Source organism: Bombus pyrosoma, linkage group LG2 (genome assembly GCF_014825855.1).
Source record: "Bombus pyrosoma isolate SC7728 linkage group LG2, ASM1482585v1, whole genome shotgun sequence".
NCBI classification, from domain to species: domain Eukaryota; kingdom Metazoa; phylum Arthropoda; class Insecta; order Hymenoptera; family Apidae; genus Bombus; species Bombus pyrosoma.
The window spans coordinates 12123004-12140062 of NC_057771.1; the positions used below are offsets into that span (position 1 = coordinate 12123004).

Below are 17059 nucleotides of genomic sequence, written 5' to 3' on the forward strand. Positions count from 1 at the left end.
TTATAAAGCTATTGAAGAATAAAAAAGATGTGAGAGACGAAAGAATCGTCATGCTACTAGAATATTATTTGTATTATATCGTCTGATGTTCTTTCAGTTTCTGACTTTGTTAGGACGTATCTTTTTGTACATATTTATCGTCTAAGAGATATTCTAAAAAATTTTTGTGTTTATGATTTCACCACTTAAAAATATATTATGATACTTATAAGGTATCATACGATTGTCTACACAGCTATAAAAATACCGTTCAGTTTTAAACACCGGTGAATAGAACGTTAGAGAGGACAAAAATTAGATATCCATGAATCGAAGAAGGTCCATTCTGACATTTGAAACACAATGCCCATTGTGTTCCTCGACTTCAAATTTCAATTTTTGTATTTCCACTTCAATAATTGCATCGTTGGATACAGAAATAGATAATAGCTTTGAAAAAAAAGCAACACAACAGTGCATAAAAAATGAGGTCGCAGAAGACGAAGAACTCAAGTTGCAATAAACAGTGGCAATTCTGTTCCATCAACGTTAAAAAAAATCAATCTATCGATGTGTCATCGCGATTCTCCTGCAGTCCACTCATAATGCATAACAAGAGAAGTCCCAAACAGGGAACTTTTATCAACTTTTATTCCACCCTTCCGAGAGAAATTGGAAACGGCGGCGCAAGCGCGTCCATATCTTCCTTGGAACAGTCATCAACTTATAAACAGTCAATATTAAGAGAGCTTTCAAGATATAGCAAAGCAGAGTAATCATGTCCTCTGTCAAAGTCGACCAAGATTACAAGAAGGGCGTAAATTTAAGCATTCGAAGCAGTCGTTGGATATTAAAACTGATCGGCGTGTGGCCAAATTCTCGGAACGTTTCGGCGGTAAAAAAGTATTTTCACGTGTTATTAAACGCCATTTATTATGCTTTGATCATGTTTCTCTTGTTACCTGGAAGCTTGTACGTAATTTTCGAAGTGGAAGACGTTTATAACAGAATTAAACTATTCGGTCCATTGAGCTTTTGCGTGATGGCACTTTTAAAGTATTATCTTCTGATACTTCACGAAGAAGACATTCGCGAGTGCGTTGAACGTATCGAATGGGATTGGAAAAATATCACGTACCCTAAAGACAGAGAACTCATGATGACAAATGCTAACTTTGGAAGGAAACTAGTCATCACGTGCACCTTTTTCATGTACAGTGGTTTCATCTTCTTTTACATTGCTGTACCGATGAGCGTTGAAAGAATACCAGTAGAGGGGACCAATGCAACCTTCATCCCCATGGTGTTCCCCTTCTCGAGATTTATTATCGACACTCGCTACAGTCCTACGAATGAGATAGTGTTTTCTATTCAATTTTTGGCTGGCGCCCTGATGCATGGTATAACTTCAGCCGCTTGCAGTTTGGCTGCAATATTTGCCGTACACGCCTGCGGCCAAATGCAGGTGTTGATGACTTGGCTAAACCATTTGATAGATGGTAGATTAGACATGCATGATTGCGTCGATCAGCGAATCGCCAAGGTCGTGAGTCAACATGTTCGAATATTGAAGTGTGTAAGATATATTTGTCGTACGATAAAATCGCATAGCATTATTATCTTGTAATTCCTAGAATTACACTACTACTTTTTAATTATACTATACTACTGATTCTAGGTCTAATTTTCGAAGTATGAACATTGAATTTTTATATTTGAATATGCAATTTCAAAATCCACGAATAAAGATTGTTTAATTTCTAAAACTTGTTACATTTAAGACTTTAGGTTGGAAATCAGCTTTGGAATTATGCTAATGTTTCAATGTTTCAGATTTTTATCTCTTATAGAGAAAGCGCTTCAACAAGTATCGTACGTAGAATTTTTAGGATGTACATTAGATATATGTCTTCTTGGATATTATATCATCATGGTACAACATTTCTAGACGTCTAAAACTTACAGCTTACCAATTATTAAATGTTATAAACATATGTATATATCTTCTTGATATTTCAGGAATGGAATTCAAATCATTTAACAGACGTCATGACTTACAGTGTGTTACTTGTATCCCTTACATTTAATATTTTTATATTTTGTTACATAGGAGAGCTCGTGGCCGATAAGGTAGAAGCTTTTTCGAAATTGACATCATCATTTTGTACACAATTGTGATATATTTTGTAACAGTCTAGGAAAGTAGGAGAAATGACGTACATGATTGAATGGTATCGATTGTATGGAAAGAAAAAACTATGCTGCGTTTTGATAATCGCAATGTCCGATTCGTCGAGAAAATTGACAGCAGGGAACATCGTGGAATTGTCTATGAGTACCTTTTCCGATGTAAGTATCAATTTAGAGATCATTATAATTACATTTCTATAAACTGACCAAAGTATTCTGTACAAATAGGTAGTAAAAACATCGGTTGCTTTTTTAAACGTGCTACGAACATTAACTTGAACATTCTTGGAAACACGATATGATGTAGAATCTACTATTCTTTTTTTTTTTTATCAAAAATGACTTAATTAGTTACTAATACTTTTTCTTATGAAAAATAAGAATCGTACGACTTTGTTGTCACGTTAAAACCTAAGAAAAAGATATTTTGATTATAAAGATGAATAAAACAGTCCACAGCTCAAATTGGTGACATAGTAACACTCTTTTCACTTTCTCAGTTTTCACTGTGATTTTGTTCTTTTATTTGAGAAGCGAAAAAAAAAAACGATAATACACACACAACAATTGAAGACTACAGATGAAGAACGATAAATCACATTTTCCATCTTTCACAAGAGAGCAGTTTTAAAATTCAGTACGTTCTCAATTAATTCCATGATACCAGAATTTTCCTTTTACTTATCTTTTCATAGTCCCCTTATAACATTAACAATATTGCTTATCATAGCATTGTAATAATGAAAATATTAAAATAATATTTGCCTTAACAGTTACACTCTTGACTTGTACAAAACTTCTTCAACAATATCACTGGATCAACAGGTCTTTTCTTTAAATTTAATTATATTATGCGAAAATGATATTTTTTAATTATAAAATTATGATGTTAAAATTTAAAAAATCGTCAAAAATATATTTATCATGTTTTCCTGTGATCTTGAAATACCTTCGTGGAATATCAGTAAGATTGATTTACTAACGCTTGACAAGTCAATGAATCGATGTTTCGCCGCTATTCGCCGTACCATATGCATTTATAATGCGAAAAAGCGGGGAAGATTCAATCCACTGGAAAAAATAAACTTTCGTTCTCCCCTTTTCGAGAGAAATCGACACGGCAGCGCAAGCGCAGCATTATTTTTTTTAGAATAGTTACGAACTACGGCAGTAGTTAGTATGAAGGGAGCATTTGACCTTTGATGATGCAAAAATCAGTAACGAACGGCGCGTCGTATCTTACGACGGATCACGACTGCAAAAGGAATGTGGATTTGAGCATTCGGTACAGTCGATGGATTTTGAAGCCAATCGGCGTCTGGCCAACTTCTCCTAACATTTTTATGGCAGAAAAATATTTCTATCGGTTCATAAATACCATTTGCTATAGTTTGATTTGTTTCCTCTTGGTACCCTGCAGCCTGTACTTAATTTTGGAAGTGAAAGATGTTTATAACAGAATAAAATTATTTGGTCCGTTGAGTTTCTGCGTGATGGCGTTTTTAAAGTATCATCTGTTGATCCTTCACGAAGATGATATTCGCGAGTGTATCAAACGCATCGAATGGGACTGGAAGAATATTACGTACTCCGAGGACAGAGAAATAATGATAACGAATGCGAATTTTGGAAGAAGATTGGTTATTATCTGTGCATTTTTTATGTATAGTGGTTTTGCTTTTTATTATATCGCCATACCTATTAGCGTTGGAAAAATTCCTGCGGGAGATGTCAATGTGACCTTCATTCCTCTGGTGTTCCCTTTCTCGAGATTTATTATGGATACTCGATATAGTCCCATAAACGAGATTGTATTTTCTCTTCAATTAGTAAGTGGCTGTTTGATGCATAGTATTACGTCAGCGGCATGTAGTTTAGCTGCTATATTTGCGGTGCACGCATGTGGCCAGATGCAGGTTTTGACGAGCTGGCTGAAACATTTGATCGATGGTCGGCCAGATATGTATAACAACGTCGACAGCAGAATCGCCAGCGTCGTGAGTCAACATGTTCGAATATTGAAGTGTGTAAAAATTCTGGACTTTAGTAAAATAAGTAATAGTAGCTTGAGATTGAAAATTTTTAGCCTTTAATTCGGAAACTCAAGCCGTTTGATTTGAAATCTATGAAATTCTTAGTTCCTACCTCTGAACATACGTCGCAATCTGAACTTTTAAATTTGATAAATTTAAATCTCTGAAGTAATATCGCATAAAAATCTGAAATTTGAATATTACAACTTGAAAATTTTGATTAGCAGAATTTTCCAAAAAAAGGCCTGAAGTCCTGAGTTGAAAAATTTAAATTTCAGAAATTATGAAGATTAAAAACTTCTAAATTTAGAAACTTGAATTTACGCAGCTGTAAAAACTTCAAGTTTTAAAGAATTTCGAATTCCTGATGTTACGAAGGTAGACATCAGTGTTATCAATAAGCGATATTGATTTACATTTCAGCTTCCTAGCGCTTACAGAGAAAACACTGCAACAAGTGTCATTCGTAGAATTTATTGGTTGCATGTTAAACATATGTCTTCTTGGATACTACGTTATTATGGTAAGAGAACAAGACACATATATCAATAAATATATATATAAACTTCATGCACAGTTTTCCGGTGTTTTAGGAGTGGAGTTCGAGCCATTTAACCAGTGCCATAACGTTTTTCATATTACTAATATCTCTTACGTTCAATATTTTCATATTTTGCTATATAGGCGAGGTGGTAGCGGAACAGGTTAGATATTTTTGTAATCAATTCTTGAAATCTGCTTAATATCATACTTTTTACATAATTTTTTCCAGTGTAAAAAAATTGGCGAAACATCGTATATGGTTGACTGGTATCGAATATCAGGAACTAGGAAGCTTTGTTTTGTACTAATTATAGCAATGGCTAATTCGTCGATTAAATTAACGGCTGGAAACATGGTTGAACTGTGCTTAACTACCTTCAGTGACGTAAGTATGAAATTATTTCAACCGCATTCATGAACGCCTCATTTCAAAATTTGTTTCCTGTACAAATAGATTGTTAAGACAGCGGTTGCATTTTTGAATGTCTTACGAACATTGACATGAACGTTGCTTAAAGTAAAATATAGTCTAAATACTACCTGTATAATGTCTCAATATATTACAATGAAATTTATTTCCACTGTTATTGATTCATTATATTATTATCCTTTAATGTAAATGCAATAAATATGTTATACCAATTTTAATACTGCTGGAATCCTCTAATTTGCATGTCCCGATTTCGCCTTAACGTTGACGGGAAAGAAGATTTCTGACGTTCCAAGAAAATTCGTTAATATACAAATCGAAACGAGAAATCACGTATACATTTTGCAACAAACATAAACAACTTCCCACGCTTTAAAATGACCCACAGAATGTAGAAGAGTTAATACACACTCGAGCCTATACCTCATGTTACCGTGTTCCATCCTTTTTTTAAAATTCCTACCGTCATAAATTCAAGAAAAATATTCTTCACTCAACTTGATAATCAACAATAATCCCATTTATAAACATTTTGAAGAAAACATTGAGAACGTATTATAGATTAGAAAGTATGAAAAGTATGAAAAAAAGTTCATGTTCTACAAATTGATTCCTTCAATCTGTTGGCAAACACGCAATACAGTTGTGCGTTAGACATTTGAAAAAATCAATTAATCAATGACCCTAGATATCATCCATTCTGTCGTAATCATAACGCATGGGGTAACAGAAGCAAAATCTCAAAAGGACTTTGAAACTATGAAAAATAATTCATGTACTTTCTTTTTCCCTTTGAAATACGGGCGCACGCGCAATGTCAGTTTTCATTTGAACTTCCATCGAACCGCGAGCATTTAGTTGCAAGCAAGCTCTCGAGTATCAACAATGAATAAAGAGAAAGCTGTCGTGACCGAGCATGATTATAAGAAAAACGTGGATTTGAGTATTCAGTGGAATCGTTGGTTACTAGTACCAATTGGTACTTGGCCAAATTTACGTAAATCGATACTAGGAAAATATTTCGCTTCGCTCATTAATGTTATTTGTTTCGGTTTAATCGGCTTCATGCTCGTATCATGTACCCTGTACCTCGTTATAGAAGTAGAAGAAGCGTATCACAAAATCGAAATGATTGGCCCATTGAGCTTTTTCTTAATGACGTTTATGAAATATTATCTTTTGATACTACAAGAAAATCACATCAACGAGGGATGCGAACACATCGAATGGGACTGGAAGAATATCGAACATCACGAAGATAGAAATATCATGGCACAGAACGCGAATTACGGACGAAGATTAGTGGCCATCTGCACCTTTTTCTTATTTAGTGGTTTTGCGTTTTTCTATATTGTCGTACCTGCTAGCATTGGTCAAGTGGTAGCAGAGGATGGAAATTTGAGCTTCGTCCCGCTACCCTTTCCTGCCTCGAGATTGATCGCTGATGTGCGTTACAGTCCCAGTAATGAAATCATCTTCTCCATCCAAACCCTAACAGGTGTTGTAATGCATATTGTAACATCAGCGGCTTGCAGTATCGCCGCTGTGTTTGCGGTTCATGCTTGCGGTCAGATGCAAGTATTAATGAACTGGCTGGAACATTTGGTCGATGGTCGATCCGATATGAGTAATATCGTGGATGAAAGGATCGCTAGCATTGTCACTCAACACAATCGGATACTGAGGTGAGTAAAATTTATTAAGTAATTATCTTGTGACATTTCTATTTTATTTTTATTTTCGTTCAAAATATAATCCAAGTGATATTACAGTGTCTAATCGGATAACCCACTCCTTTATAGTATGTATGGATATGAAATGCAATATTTGGCACTTAAAAACTTGTATTCCTCAATCTGATAATTTAAAGACCTCGCGAACGTGCGGTTTTGAGAACTTAAAAATTTGTGGTAGTATATGAAATTTGAAAATTTAGAAATTTCAGAATATAGGTGGTAGAATATTTGAAAATTAAAGAATTTGAAAATTTGCATTTGAAATTTCGATAACTGGGAATCTGTTTCGTTCAGTTTCAGTGTTTGCAATTTACATTCATCATATTCCAGATTTCTGGCGCTCACCGAAAATGCGCTTCAACAAATATCTTTCGTAGAATTTTTGGGATGTATGATGAACATGTGCCTTCTCGGATATTATTTTATAGTGGTATGCACGCAACAAAACTATCAAATAAACATGCATGCAAAGATCTATTATTATCTGTATTAACATATATCATATCAACCAATACACAATATTAATATTGGCTTTATTTTTTTGATGTGACAGGAATGGAGTTCGAATGATATTATGCACTCGATAACTCACATGATCTTAATGATATCGTTCTCTTTCAATATTTTTATATTCTGTTATATAGGTGAACTAGTTGCTGAACAGGTACTTGCAATCGTATTTTAATCAATTTTTCACACAAAAGACCACACTATGGTAATAGGAATTAATAAAAATGAATATCTTGAAATAGTGCAAAAAAGTTGGTGAAATGACATATATGATCGACTGGTACCGATTGACAGGAAAAAAGAAGCTTGGCTGCATTTTAATCATTGCAATGTCCAATTCGTCGATAAAATTCACTGCAGGAAATATGATTGAATTATCTATTAGTACTTTTAGCGATGTAAGTATGAGACTATTGATGTTTCTTACGTAAATTCGCAAGTTAATAAAAATATTTTGAACGAATAGGTCGTTAAAACGGCGGTGGCATTTTTAAACATGTTACGAGCATTGATGTGAACATCTTTATAACGTAGACGTTTATTTTTGGTAAGATATGGACATTTCTTCTTAGAAGTGCACGTGTCTATATATATATATATATACATATATTGTATTAGAGAGTGAATGAAACTGATAATTTAAACGCAATCAAGATGTTTATTATTTTGAACCGTATGATTCCATGTATCAATTCTTTTATTCTCGAAATCGCGTAGAATAAACTAACTGATAAATATTATATAATTTGATTTATCATATCATATATCATATTATAAATTCGGAATGAATAATCTCACTCAACTCGACACTCTATAATAATTTTTAGACATTTATAAAATTTTAAAAATTGTGATAAAAATACATACATCTGAAGATATGTTAGGAAATGTGAGAAGTTTCCCCGACTGAAGAGTTTCCCCATAGAAATTGATTCCTTCAACCTGTTGCCACACATGCAAGACGCTCGTACAGTACTAGAAAAAAATCAATCTATCGATGATTCTGTAGGTCATTACCTAAAGTGGTAAATAATGCATAAAGGGATAGAAAGAACTCAGGAGGTCTGGGGCCGTCTAAAAAATAATACATGAAGTTTCTTTCACCCTTTCGAACATGAACGCACGCGCAATGTCAGTTTCCATTTGAATCATCATCGAGCCACGGGCATTTAGTTGCAAGCAAGCGGTCGAGCACCAACGATGCAAAAACGGAAATCTGTCGTGACCGAGCATGACTACGAGAAAGACGTGGATTCGAGTATTCAGTGGAATCGTTGGCTGCTAATACCGATCGGTGTTTGGCCAAATTTTCGTAAATCGATGATTGGAAAATATCTTTCTTCGCTGATTAACATTCTTTGCTTCGGCTTGATCGCGTTCATGTTCGTATCTTGTGGTCTGTACGCCCTCATAGAAATAGAGGAATTGTATCATAAAATCGAGTTGCTTGGTCCATTGATCTTTTTCTTGATGACGTTCATAAAGTATTATCTTTTGATACTTCACAAAAATGACATCCGCGAGGGGTGCAAACGCATCGAATGGGACTGGAAGAACATCGAACATCACGAAGATAGAAACATCATGACAGTGAACGCGAATTACGGACGAAGAGTAGCTGCCATCTGCACCTTCTTCTTATTTAGTGCTTTTGCATTTCACTACATCATTGTACCAATCAGCATGGGTAAAGTGGTCGATGAGAGTGGGAATTTGAGCTTCGCCTCGTTACCCTTTCCTGTCCCGGGATTTATCGCTGATGTGCGTTACAGTCCCAGTAATGAAATTTTCTACTTCATCCAAACTCTAACAGGTGCCGTAATGCATACTGTAACATCAGCGGCTTGCAGTATCGCTGCTGTGTTCGCGGTGCATGCTTGCGGCCAGATGAAAGTGATGATGAACTGGCTGGGACATTTGGTCGATGGTCGACCCGATATGAGCAATACCGTGAATGGGAGAATCGCCAAAATTGTCATTCAACACAACCGGATACTGAGGCGAGTAAAATTTATTTAATAATTATATTATTATAGTCTCCTTTATTTTCATTCAAAATATACTTCACGCGATATCACAGTATCTAGCCGGATAATCCAATTTCATGTTATGAATGTATATATGAAATTTAATATTTGGTACTCAAAAATTGGTATTCTTTAATTTAAATGTTGAGTTAAAAAAATTTGCAAGTCTGAAAATATAGAAATGTGGAACTATTTGAAATTTAAAAACTTGGACATTTCGAAATTTAAGTATTGGAATATTTGAAAATTTAGATTTTAAATTTAGCAAGTTCGACATCTATTCGATGTTATAGCGTTATACTGGTTGCAATTTATATTCATCACATTTCAGATTTTTGGCGCTCACCGAAAATGCGCTTCAACAAATATCTTTCGTAGAATTTTTGGGCTGTATGTTGATTATGTGTCTCCTCGGGTATTATCTTATAATGGTATGCATGCAACAAAACTACCAAAGAAACATGCACGCAAAAATCTAATAATGCAGTTGTATATTAATATATTACTTACAAATGTGCTATATTAACACAGAGTGTTATATGATGTTGCAGGAATGGAATTCGAAAGACATAATGCTTTCAATAACTCACATGGCCTTAATGACATCGTTCACTTTCAACATTTTTATATTTTGTTATATAGGAGAATTAGTTGCTGAACAGGTACCTGCAATCATATTTTAATCAATTTTTCACATAAAAGACCACACCATGGTGATAAGAATTAATAAAAATGAATATCTTAAAATAGTGCAAAAAAGTTGGTGAAATGACATATATGATCGATTGGTACCGATTGTCAGGAAAAAAGAAGCTTGGCTGCATTTTAATCATTGCAATGTCCAATTCATCGATAAAATTCACTGCAGGAAATATGATTGAATTATCTATTAGTACTTTTAGTGATGTGAGTATCAACCGATTGATGTTTTTTTACTTAAATTCACGAATTAACTGATATATTTTGAACGAATAGGTCGTTAAAACGGCGATGGCTTTCTTAAACATGTTACGAGCAATGACTTGAACATTTGAATAATATAACCATTTATTCTTGGTAATATATAGAAATTTGTTAGAACTTTATGTGTCTATATATGCTGTATTATAATAGAGTTAATGAAACTAATATTTTCAGCATAATGAGAAAGTTTATTAGCGTGAACAACATGATTTCATTATTCCTTGTATTAGTCCCTTCAGTCTCAATATTTTGTAGAGTAACCCATAAATATTCTAATATTTGAGTTCAGTGAAATGCGCTTCAATTAAAGTGCAGTATATCTTAAAGAATGTATTTCTTTTACCAATAATTTAGGGTTTTCTGGACAAAAATTATATCTGCGGTAAATGTATATCTACCGAGTGTATTTTCTAATTACTTAGTCAAATTTATTTTATACATACAAAATTCATTATTTAAAGATCCAAAAGACACTTATCATGCACTTTATCAACTTGCTTCCCTCATAAAAATGATGGAAATCGCAGGCTAAAAACTATACCCTAGGGTACATCGATTCCAATTCATCGTACAACCTCAGTAGATGAATCAATGAGCGTTCTCTGTCTGTACCATTACATTTATTCGTTAAATATTCTCGCCATGGCGCAACTTTGCATACGCGGTCGAGAAAAAATCGCGCATGCGCCATTTTACCATAGCGTTATACCTGAAACTTGAGTAAGTCACTCTACAAACGACCTCCGCGAAGTAATCATGTTGGAATTGACTAGCGAACCACGGATATCCAACGTTATTTACGCTCGTGATTTTGAATACAGCATCCAGGTGAATCGCTGGTTAATGCAACCAATTGGAGCGTGGCCGAAGCTTGCTAAGACAACTAGAACGCAAAGATTATTCGTTAAATTGTTGAATTTTATTTGCCATTCGTTGATTATCTTCATGATCGTACCTTGTATATTGTATATCGCGTACGAAGCTGAGAGCTCGAAGACGAGGATGAAGGCCATTGGACCAGTTAGTCATTGGATGATGGGAGAACTGAATTATTGTTGCCTCTTGTTGAGAATCAACGATATCGTCCGTTGCATAAAACATGTGGAGCGCGACTGGCAGATCGTCGAAAATGAAAGCGATCGTGAATTGATGTTAAAAAACGCAAAGGTCGGACGTTTCATCGCGTTCGTAGCTGCATTGTGCATGCACAGTGGCGTTCTAGCCTACACAGTGACTAATGGCTTTAAGAAGATGGTGTTTCATCTGGGGAATGACAGTTACTCCATGTACCCGTTACCTTATCCGTTTTACACGAATTTGTTGGACGTTAGATTCAGTCCGGCGAATGAGATCGTGCTCACCCTGCAGCTCCTTTCTGGTTTCGTCGTAACCTCTGTCACGGTGGGTGCTTGTGGTTTAGCAGCTGTCTTGGCGATGCATGCAAGTGGTCAATTGAACGTGGTGATGGCCAGGTTGGACAATTTGGTGAATACAAAGGAGGAGGAGAAACAAGAAGAACAGAAAGTCGCTCAGAGGAAGCTTGGCGTTATCGTTGAACATCATCTGCGAACATTAAGGTTTTTACTGGTTATTGTGTTGTTATTTGTGCATATATGTCTCATTTAACGATACGGATTATTTGGTAACATCAATCAGACTATGTTATTTCTTGTTTTTTTTTTCCTTTTTGTTTTATACTTCAATTTCAGCCAAATACCCTTTTAAGGCTTGCAAAGTATGATAAAATTGCAAGTTATTGTGTCCTCGTATACGATCTATTTATTGATACAGCATTTTCTAGAATACGTTCTTATTTGATGCTTCTGTTGATTATTACTTGCATTTCTAATTCAGATATATCTGTCACCCGCAATGACAATTGTAAGATACCTGGACTTATGGACTATGGTCAACATACTTTTGAAAGAATGGAGGTTTTTTACAAATTATTAAGATTTAGAAATTCAAGTAAGACACTAAATAAATAAAACACGACTCTACTGTGACAATATGACAAAATAATTTAAGCATGTCTAATCGTAGGAAAAATTATTTATACTAAATTGATTTCCTCTGATGAATTTATACATTTATTGTTTTGTAATGTTATTTTGCTATGAAATTTTTATGATGGGTTCATATTACGAAAATATTACTTTCAGTCTCATGGCATCTATAGAGAAAGTTATGAATATGATATGTCTCGTTGAGTTGATGGGATGTACGATGAACATGTGCATGATCAAATATTATTTGCTCACGGTACGCTTCAAGATAGAACTAAAAAAAATTTATGTATTAGAAATATTTCTATAATATCACCTAGACAGAGTTAAAGTCACTTTAATATTCGGACACCTTCTGACATAAATAAAGTAGTGTTAAATAGAGAACGGCGACTCATGCGTTGACTTTTCTACTTAATTCGCGTAACTATTTATACGACACACATATTTCAATTTCTTAGGAAAAATCGAAGGATGTAATAATTGCATACGCTATACTGTATGCGTCCATGGTATTTAATATATTTATATTCTGCTATATCGGGGAAATAATTACTGAACAGGTAAGAAAGTGACAATAAAGGAGAATTCATAGTAAACTTCAAACTATCAAATACACAACAGGGCGAAAGAGTTGGAAAAAAAGTTTATATGACTGAGTGGTACCGACTACCTCCCAAAACTGCTCTCGGTTTAGTGCTAGTTATTTCAAGATCGAGTATGGTGGTCAAAATTACTGCTGGAAAATTCGTACAGATATCTATCGCTACCTTTGGCGCCGTAAGTATCGATGAAATATAGAAACGCTTACAATTGATCGAACTCTCGATAGAATCTATGTTTAAAATGCTGGGATTTTACATTGATAAACAAATGTACTCAATTTATTATATGTATGAACAACCAATTTTTATTTAGCATTTATATTTTTATTTCATAGTAGACTGAAGTTGTTGCGTAATTTTAATGGAATCTATATTTAATGCACTAGAATTTTACATATTTAATATAAATATACGTGTATCCTATCTTTCAGGTGTTTAAAACGTCTTTCGCATACCTGAACATGATCCGCACAATGATGTAACCCCTTTAAATTTAAACCGAGAAAGCTACACCAGTCCTAATGACGTCATATTGGTACCGTCGACTGAGGTCACCAGGATTAAAGTATTTTCGTTAAATGAACATTAGTAAAATTTTTAAATGCTTTGAATATTATAGTAAATGTCGTTAGCAATTGTACTTCCATCGGAGCAAAAAATTTTATTGTACATATTACCATGTCCCTGAATAAGCAATGCCATGAGTATGACATAAAATTCAGCCAGTAGTCAACATATAAATATCAACGTCAGTAGGTAAATGATAATTTTCTATTAGACAGAAATATAAGTAAAGAAGAAGGAACGCATTTATTTCTATACCCTATACTTTGAAACTAGCAGCGATCCTATCTAACACTTACTTCGTTTCGACACCGTCACCTCACTGTCTAAGAAATCGATTTCATGAATTCATCCCAGCCTCGATGAAACCTAATTTAACCTAGTAAATTACAGCCAACTTTCTAAACCAACTTCTAAACCTCCCTTTGCTCTCCTGCGACAAATTCTAACAACCAGACTAATCGATCGACTATAATGCTACCGAAAAAAATCCGCGCAAGCGTTGAACAACTTTGTGTCTACCATTCTACGGTAAGACAAGCAATTCAATAGCTACGACGACTTCGATGAGCAGTCACCATGAACGAATCCATGATTATAAAAACGGACGCCAAAAGCCACAGTAATTACAGCCTTCAGTTGAATCGTTGGTTCTTAAAACCGATCGGTGCTTGGCCATATTTTTCCACCACCTCGACACTCGAAAAAGTCATTTCCGTCTGTTTGATCATCCTCTGTTATGCCGTTATACTGTTCAGCATAATCCCTTGCGTCGCTCATTTAATCTTCGAAGATGATAGTTTTTATAGAAAAGTAAGAGTGTTCGGTCCTCTGGGCCATTGGTTCATCGGTGGAATCAACTATACCAATCTGCTGTTTCGAAGAAAAAATATAAGTGATTGTGTGGAACACATTGAAACTGATTGGCAAATAGTGACGAAAGAGAAACAGCAACAAGTAATGCTGAAACACGCAAAGTTTGGCCGATACGTGTCGGCTATATGCGCGATCTTCGTGCACAGTGGTATCATGTCTTACTGTATAGTAAGTGCGTCCAGTACGCAGATCATCAAAGTTGGTAACGAGACAAGGACCATGCGTTCGTTGCCCCTTGGTGTTTACAACAGGATGATCCCAGTCGACACGAGCCCCGCGAACGAAATAGTCCTCGTAATGCAGTTTCTATCGGCTTTCATCGCCGACTCCAGCGGAATTGGATTTTACACACTGGCGAGTGTCTTAGCAGCACATGCTTGCGGTCAACTGAGCGTGTTAACGATTTGGATCAGTGACTACGTGAATGAAGCTGATAACAGAAAGGAGGATGCTTCTTTTAGGAAAATTGGAACGATCGTGGAACATCATCTGAGAACACTAGAGTAAGATTCTTATATCTTTTTGGTTAATTAGTTGAAAATAGCTTTTTTTATTGGTGATTATATGTCGGTGTTAATTGCAGTTTTATAGCACGTATAGAAGAAGTAATGAGCTGGGTGTGCATGACAGAGTTGTTTAGATGCGTTTTGGCAATATGCATGGTTGGGTATTATATCGTTATGGTACATATGGGACATCAGATATATGTAGTGTTTATTATGTAACTAATTTTTTAAACTGACATTGAATAATATTAGGTTGTCCCAAAAGTGCCTTTCTTTTACAAACATGTCTTTTACAACAATGCATCTTTATACAAACATGAAACCTAATCTGTCAAATATTGTTTTCTTTACCTTAATAGAGCAAAATGGATCATACATAATTCAATAAAATAATATAAAACAACAAATGTTACGTATCTATCATTTTCTTATAAGAAGAACAAATCTTTCTGGACAATCTAATACGATATCAAGCTATCTTTATACTATATGTATACTACGTGAATATATACGGTGCACCGACTCTTTTGAGCATGCTTTTTCACTATGTTTTATAAGAATAACTAAAGAAAATGGTTGAAGTTCTTAAAAAGTGATGAGAAAAATATGAAGTATGAGAGAAAACAAATGTACACTGACTATGCTAGAAAACGAAAATTGACAATCAGTGCGGTCACTAGCTGTTAATATTCCATTTCAAAGTGATTCTTGTTGCTGTCAGTGATAAAATATTGAATTCATTACCGTATGAAGATGATTTTGATATTGTTTTATCCCACGGAATCAATCTCAAATTAATTCTTATTTGGTATATTCAGTATATCACATAAGTATAGTAATTGTGAATCAAGGAATTATACTTTAATGAAGTATCAAGCTTATATCTATATAACAGATTTTTCTTGTTTGTAAACATATAAAACATAAGAACAAAGCTTCGTCCAAAAAAATTTATTGATTGCCCTATATATCACACGTATGTCGATAGTTTCATACCTAATCGTAGATATTTATTCAAAATATTATTACGAATACACGAACTAAAGTGAGAAATTAAATAGAAATTTGTTTCACGACTACTTTATATTGGACGTTTTATACATTTTTATATAATATATGTATCCTACGTATTTTTGCATAAATGCCGCGTAAATTCATCAAAATTCGTAGCCTACTCATATCACATCACCATTTTTCATAACAAAAGATTCATTCTGATAAAATTCGAAATTTTTTCAGAAGGTATGAATATACTTATTTCTAGGAATGGTCCGATCATGATGTTCGAAGCCTTACTTCCTATTTCATAATATTTGCATCAGTTACTTTCAATACATTTCTACTATGTTATATTGGTGAATTGCTAACAGAACAGGTACCAGTGACTCGTTAACGCGAAGATGTCCACCGATCCTGACCGAGGAATTCACGATTAATCGAGTGAATTGTTGACAGTGCATGAAAGTCGGTGAGATAGTTTATATGACAAATTGGTATATCTTACCTAGAAAAAGAATCTTTGAGTTGATTTTGATCATCGCACGATCGAGTGTGGTCATTGAAATCACCGCAGGAAAATTAATTCACATGTCCATACACACGTTCGGTGATGTAAGTCAGATCATAATCTGTTATCTACGTATATGCATTTTTCTTTCCAAACTATAATATTTGCTATTCCAGGTGATGAGATTGGCATTTGCGTATCTTAATATACTGTGTCAAATGACATAATTAAATGCACTTCTAATGAATTTCTTACTTATATAATGTTGTAGATAAAATCGTAGAAATTGAAATATAAACAATGGTAACACAATTTAATGTCTTATAATTCTATCAATATGTATATTCCTTTTAAATTTTAGTCTTTCTTTGAGATTTTCCATTGGTATTATAATTATTGATGATATTTTCTTCGTATCAAATCAAACAATGTCAGACGATATTCGTTCGACAATATCAAGCCTTCAAATCTTCTGGATGGCATTACAAAGCAACGACATTAAAGCACTGACGAAACTAACTATAAGCTTTTGTTACGTAACATCATTCGATTAAAAAAAGTTTGAGTACACAGTGAAAATTCAC

The 17059-nt window shown here is 34.4% G+C and overlaps 5 protein-coding genes and 1 long non-coding RNA gene across 7 annotated transcripts; 5 read left to right on the forward strand and 1 right to left on the reverse strand.

The window, feature by feature from the left end:
* The first annotated feature begins 137 nt into the window (after nt 1-137).
* Nucleotides 138-5399, forward strand: LOC122572426. Its single transcript, XM_043737374.1, has 9 exons — nt 138-1551; nt 1813-1912; nt 1999-2109; nt 2173-2332; nt 3388-4192; nt 4626-4725; nt 4796-4906; nt 4975-5130; nt 5200-5399. The coding sequence occupies exons 1-9, from the start codon at nt 758-760 to the stop codon at nt 5248-5250; spliced, it is 2388 nt and encodes a 795-aa protein (XP_043593309.1). The 5' UTR covers nt 138-757; the 3' UTR covers nt 5251-5399.
* On the reverse strand, nt 4014-11505 carry LOC122572440. The gene is made up of 5 exons (XR_006318455.1): nt 11367-11505; nt 11121-11294; nt 9959-10114; nt 8289-8396; nt 4014-4100 (listed from the first exon to the last, which is right to left on the reverse strand). It is a non-coding gene; the product is annotated as an uncharacterized LOC122572440 (long non-coding RNA).
* LOC122572418 lies at nt 5797-10500 on the forward strand. The gene is made up of 9 exons (XM_043737363.1): nt 5797-6860; nt 7242-7341; nt 7465-7575; nt 7664-7839; nt 8606-9421; nt 9780-9879; nt 10000-10110; nt 10199-10354; nt 10424-10500. Exons 1-9 carry the CDS (start codon nt 6061-6063, stop codon nt 10472-10474), a joined length of 2421 nt encoding a protein of 806 aa, XP_043593298.1. The 5' UTR covers nt 5797-6060; the 3' UTR covers nt 10475-10500.
* Nucleotides 11161-13593, forward strand: LOC122572303 (odorant receptor 4-like). Its single transcript, XM_043737124.1, has 5 exons — nt 11161-11988; nt 12574-12673; nt 12879-12980; nt 13042-13197; nt 13454-13593. Exons 1-5 carry the CDS (start codon nt 11168-11170, stop codon nt 13502-13504), a joined length of 1230 nt encoding a protein of 409 aa, XP_043593059.1. The 5' UTR covers nt 11161-11167; the 3' UTR covers nt 13505-13593.
* A 554-nt stretch (nt 13594-14147) lies between these two features.
* On the forward strand, nt 14148-14969 carry LOC122573775. Its single transcript, XM_043740617.1, has one exon. It carries the CDS (start codon nt 14166-14168, stop codon nt 14967-14969), a length of 804 nt encoding a protein of 267 aa, XP_043596552.1. The 5' UTR covers nt 14148-14165.
* LOC122572399 (putative odorant receptor 92a) lies at nt 14920-16766 on the forward strand. 2 transcript variants are annotated; one of them, XM_043737340.1, is made up of 4 exons: nt 14920-15145; nt 16233-16343; nt 16424-16579; nt 16652-16766. In XM_043737340.1, the coding sequence occupies exons 1-4, from the start codon at nt 15071-15073 to the stop codon at nt 16700-16702; spliced, it is 393 nt and encodes a 130-aa protein (XP_043593275.1). In that variant the 5' UTR covers nt 14920-15070; the 3' UTR covers nt 16703-16766. The 2 variants fall into 2 exon arrangements, with proteins under 2 accessions (XP_043593275.1, XP_043593267.1); XM_043737332.1 differs by having other exon boundaries at nt 16424-16677.
* Nucleotides 16767-17059: the final 293 nt, after the last annotated feature.

Excerpts from the sequence above, each read along its gene's own strand:
- LOC122572399 (XM_043737332.1), top strand. The coding sequence starts at position 15,071 with ATGAGCTGGGTGTGCATGACAGAGTTGTTTAGATGCGTTTTGGCAATA. Across the intron at positions 15,146-16,232 it reads TTGGGTATTATATCGTTATG|GAATGGTCCGATCATGATGT; the intron begins GTACATATGGGA and ends ACTTATTTCTAG. Across the intron at positions 16,344-16,423 it reads GTGAATTGCTAACAGAACAG|TGCATGAAAGTCGGTGAGAT; the intron begins GTACCAGTGACT and ends AATTGTTGACAG.
- LOC122573775 (XM_043740617.1), top strand. The coding sequence starts at position 14,166 with ATGAACGAATCCATGATTATAAAAACGGACGCCAAAAGCCACAGTAAT.
- LOC122572418 (XM_043737363.1), top strand. The coding sequence starts at position 6,061 with ATGAATAAAGAGAAAGCTGTCGTGACCGAGCATGATTATAAGAAAAAC. Across the intron at positions 9,422-9,779 it reads CAACACAACCGGATACTGAG|ATTTTTGGCGCTCACCGAAA; the intron begins GCGAGTAAAATT and ends ATCACATTTCAG. Across the intron at positions 9,880-9,999 it reads TCGGGTATTATCTTATAATG|GAATGGAATTCGAAAGACAT; the intron begins GTATGCATGCAA and ends ATGATGTTGCAG.
- LOC122572426 (XM_043737374.1), top strand. The coding sequence starts at position 758 with ATGTCCTCTGTCAAAGTCGACCAAGATTACAAGAAGGGCGTAAATTTA. Across the intron at positions 1,913-1,998 it reads TTGGATATTATATCATCATG|GAATGGAATTCAAATCATTT; the intron begins GTACAACATTTC and ends TTGATATTTCAG. Across the intron at positions 4,726-4,795 it reads TTGGATACTACGTTATTATG|GAGTGGAGTTCGAGCCATTT; the intron begins GTAAGAGAACAA and ends CCGGTGTTTTAG.
- LOC122572303 (XM_043737124.1), top strand. The coding sequence starts at position 11,168 with ATGTTGGAATTGACTAGCGAACCACGGATATCCAACGTTATTTACGCT. Across the intron at positions 11,989-12,573 it reads CATCATCTGCGAACATTAAG|TCTCATGGCATCTATAGAGA; the intron begins GTTTTTACTGGT and ends TATTACTTTCAG. Across the intron at positions 12,981-13,041 it reads GGGAAATAATTACTGAACAG|GGCGAAAGAGTTGGAAAAAA; the intron begins GTAAGAAAGTGA and ends AATACACAACAG.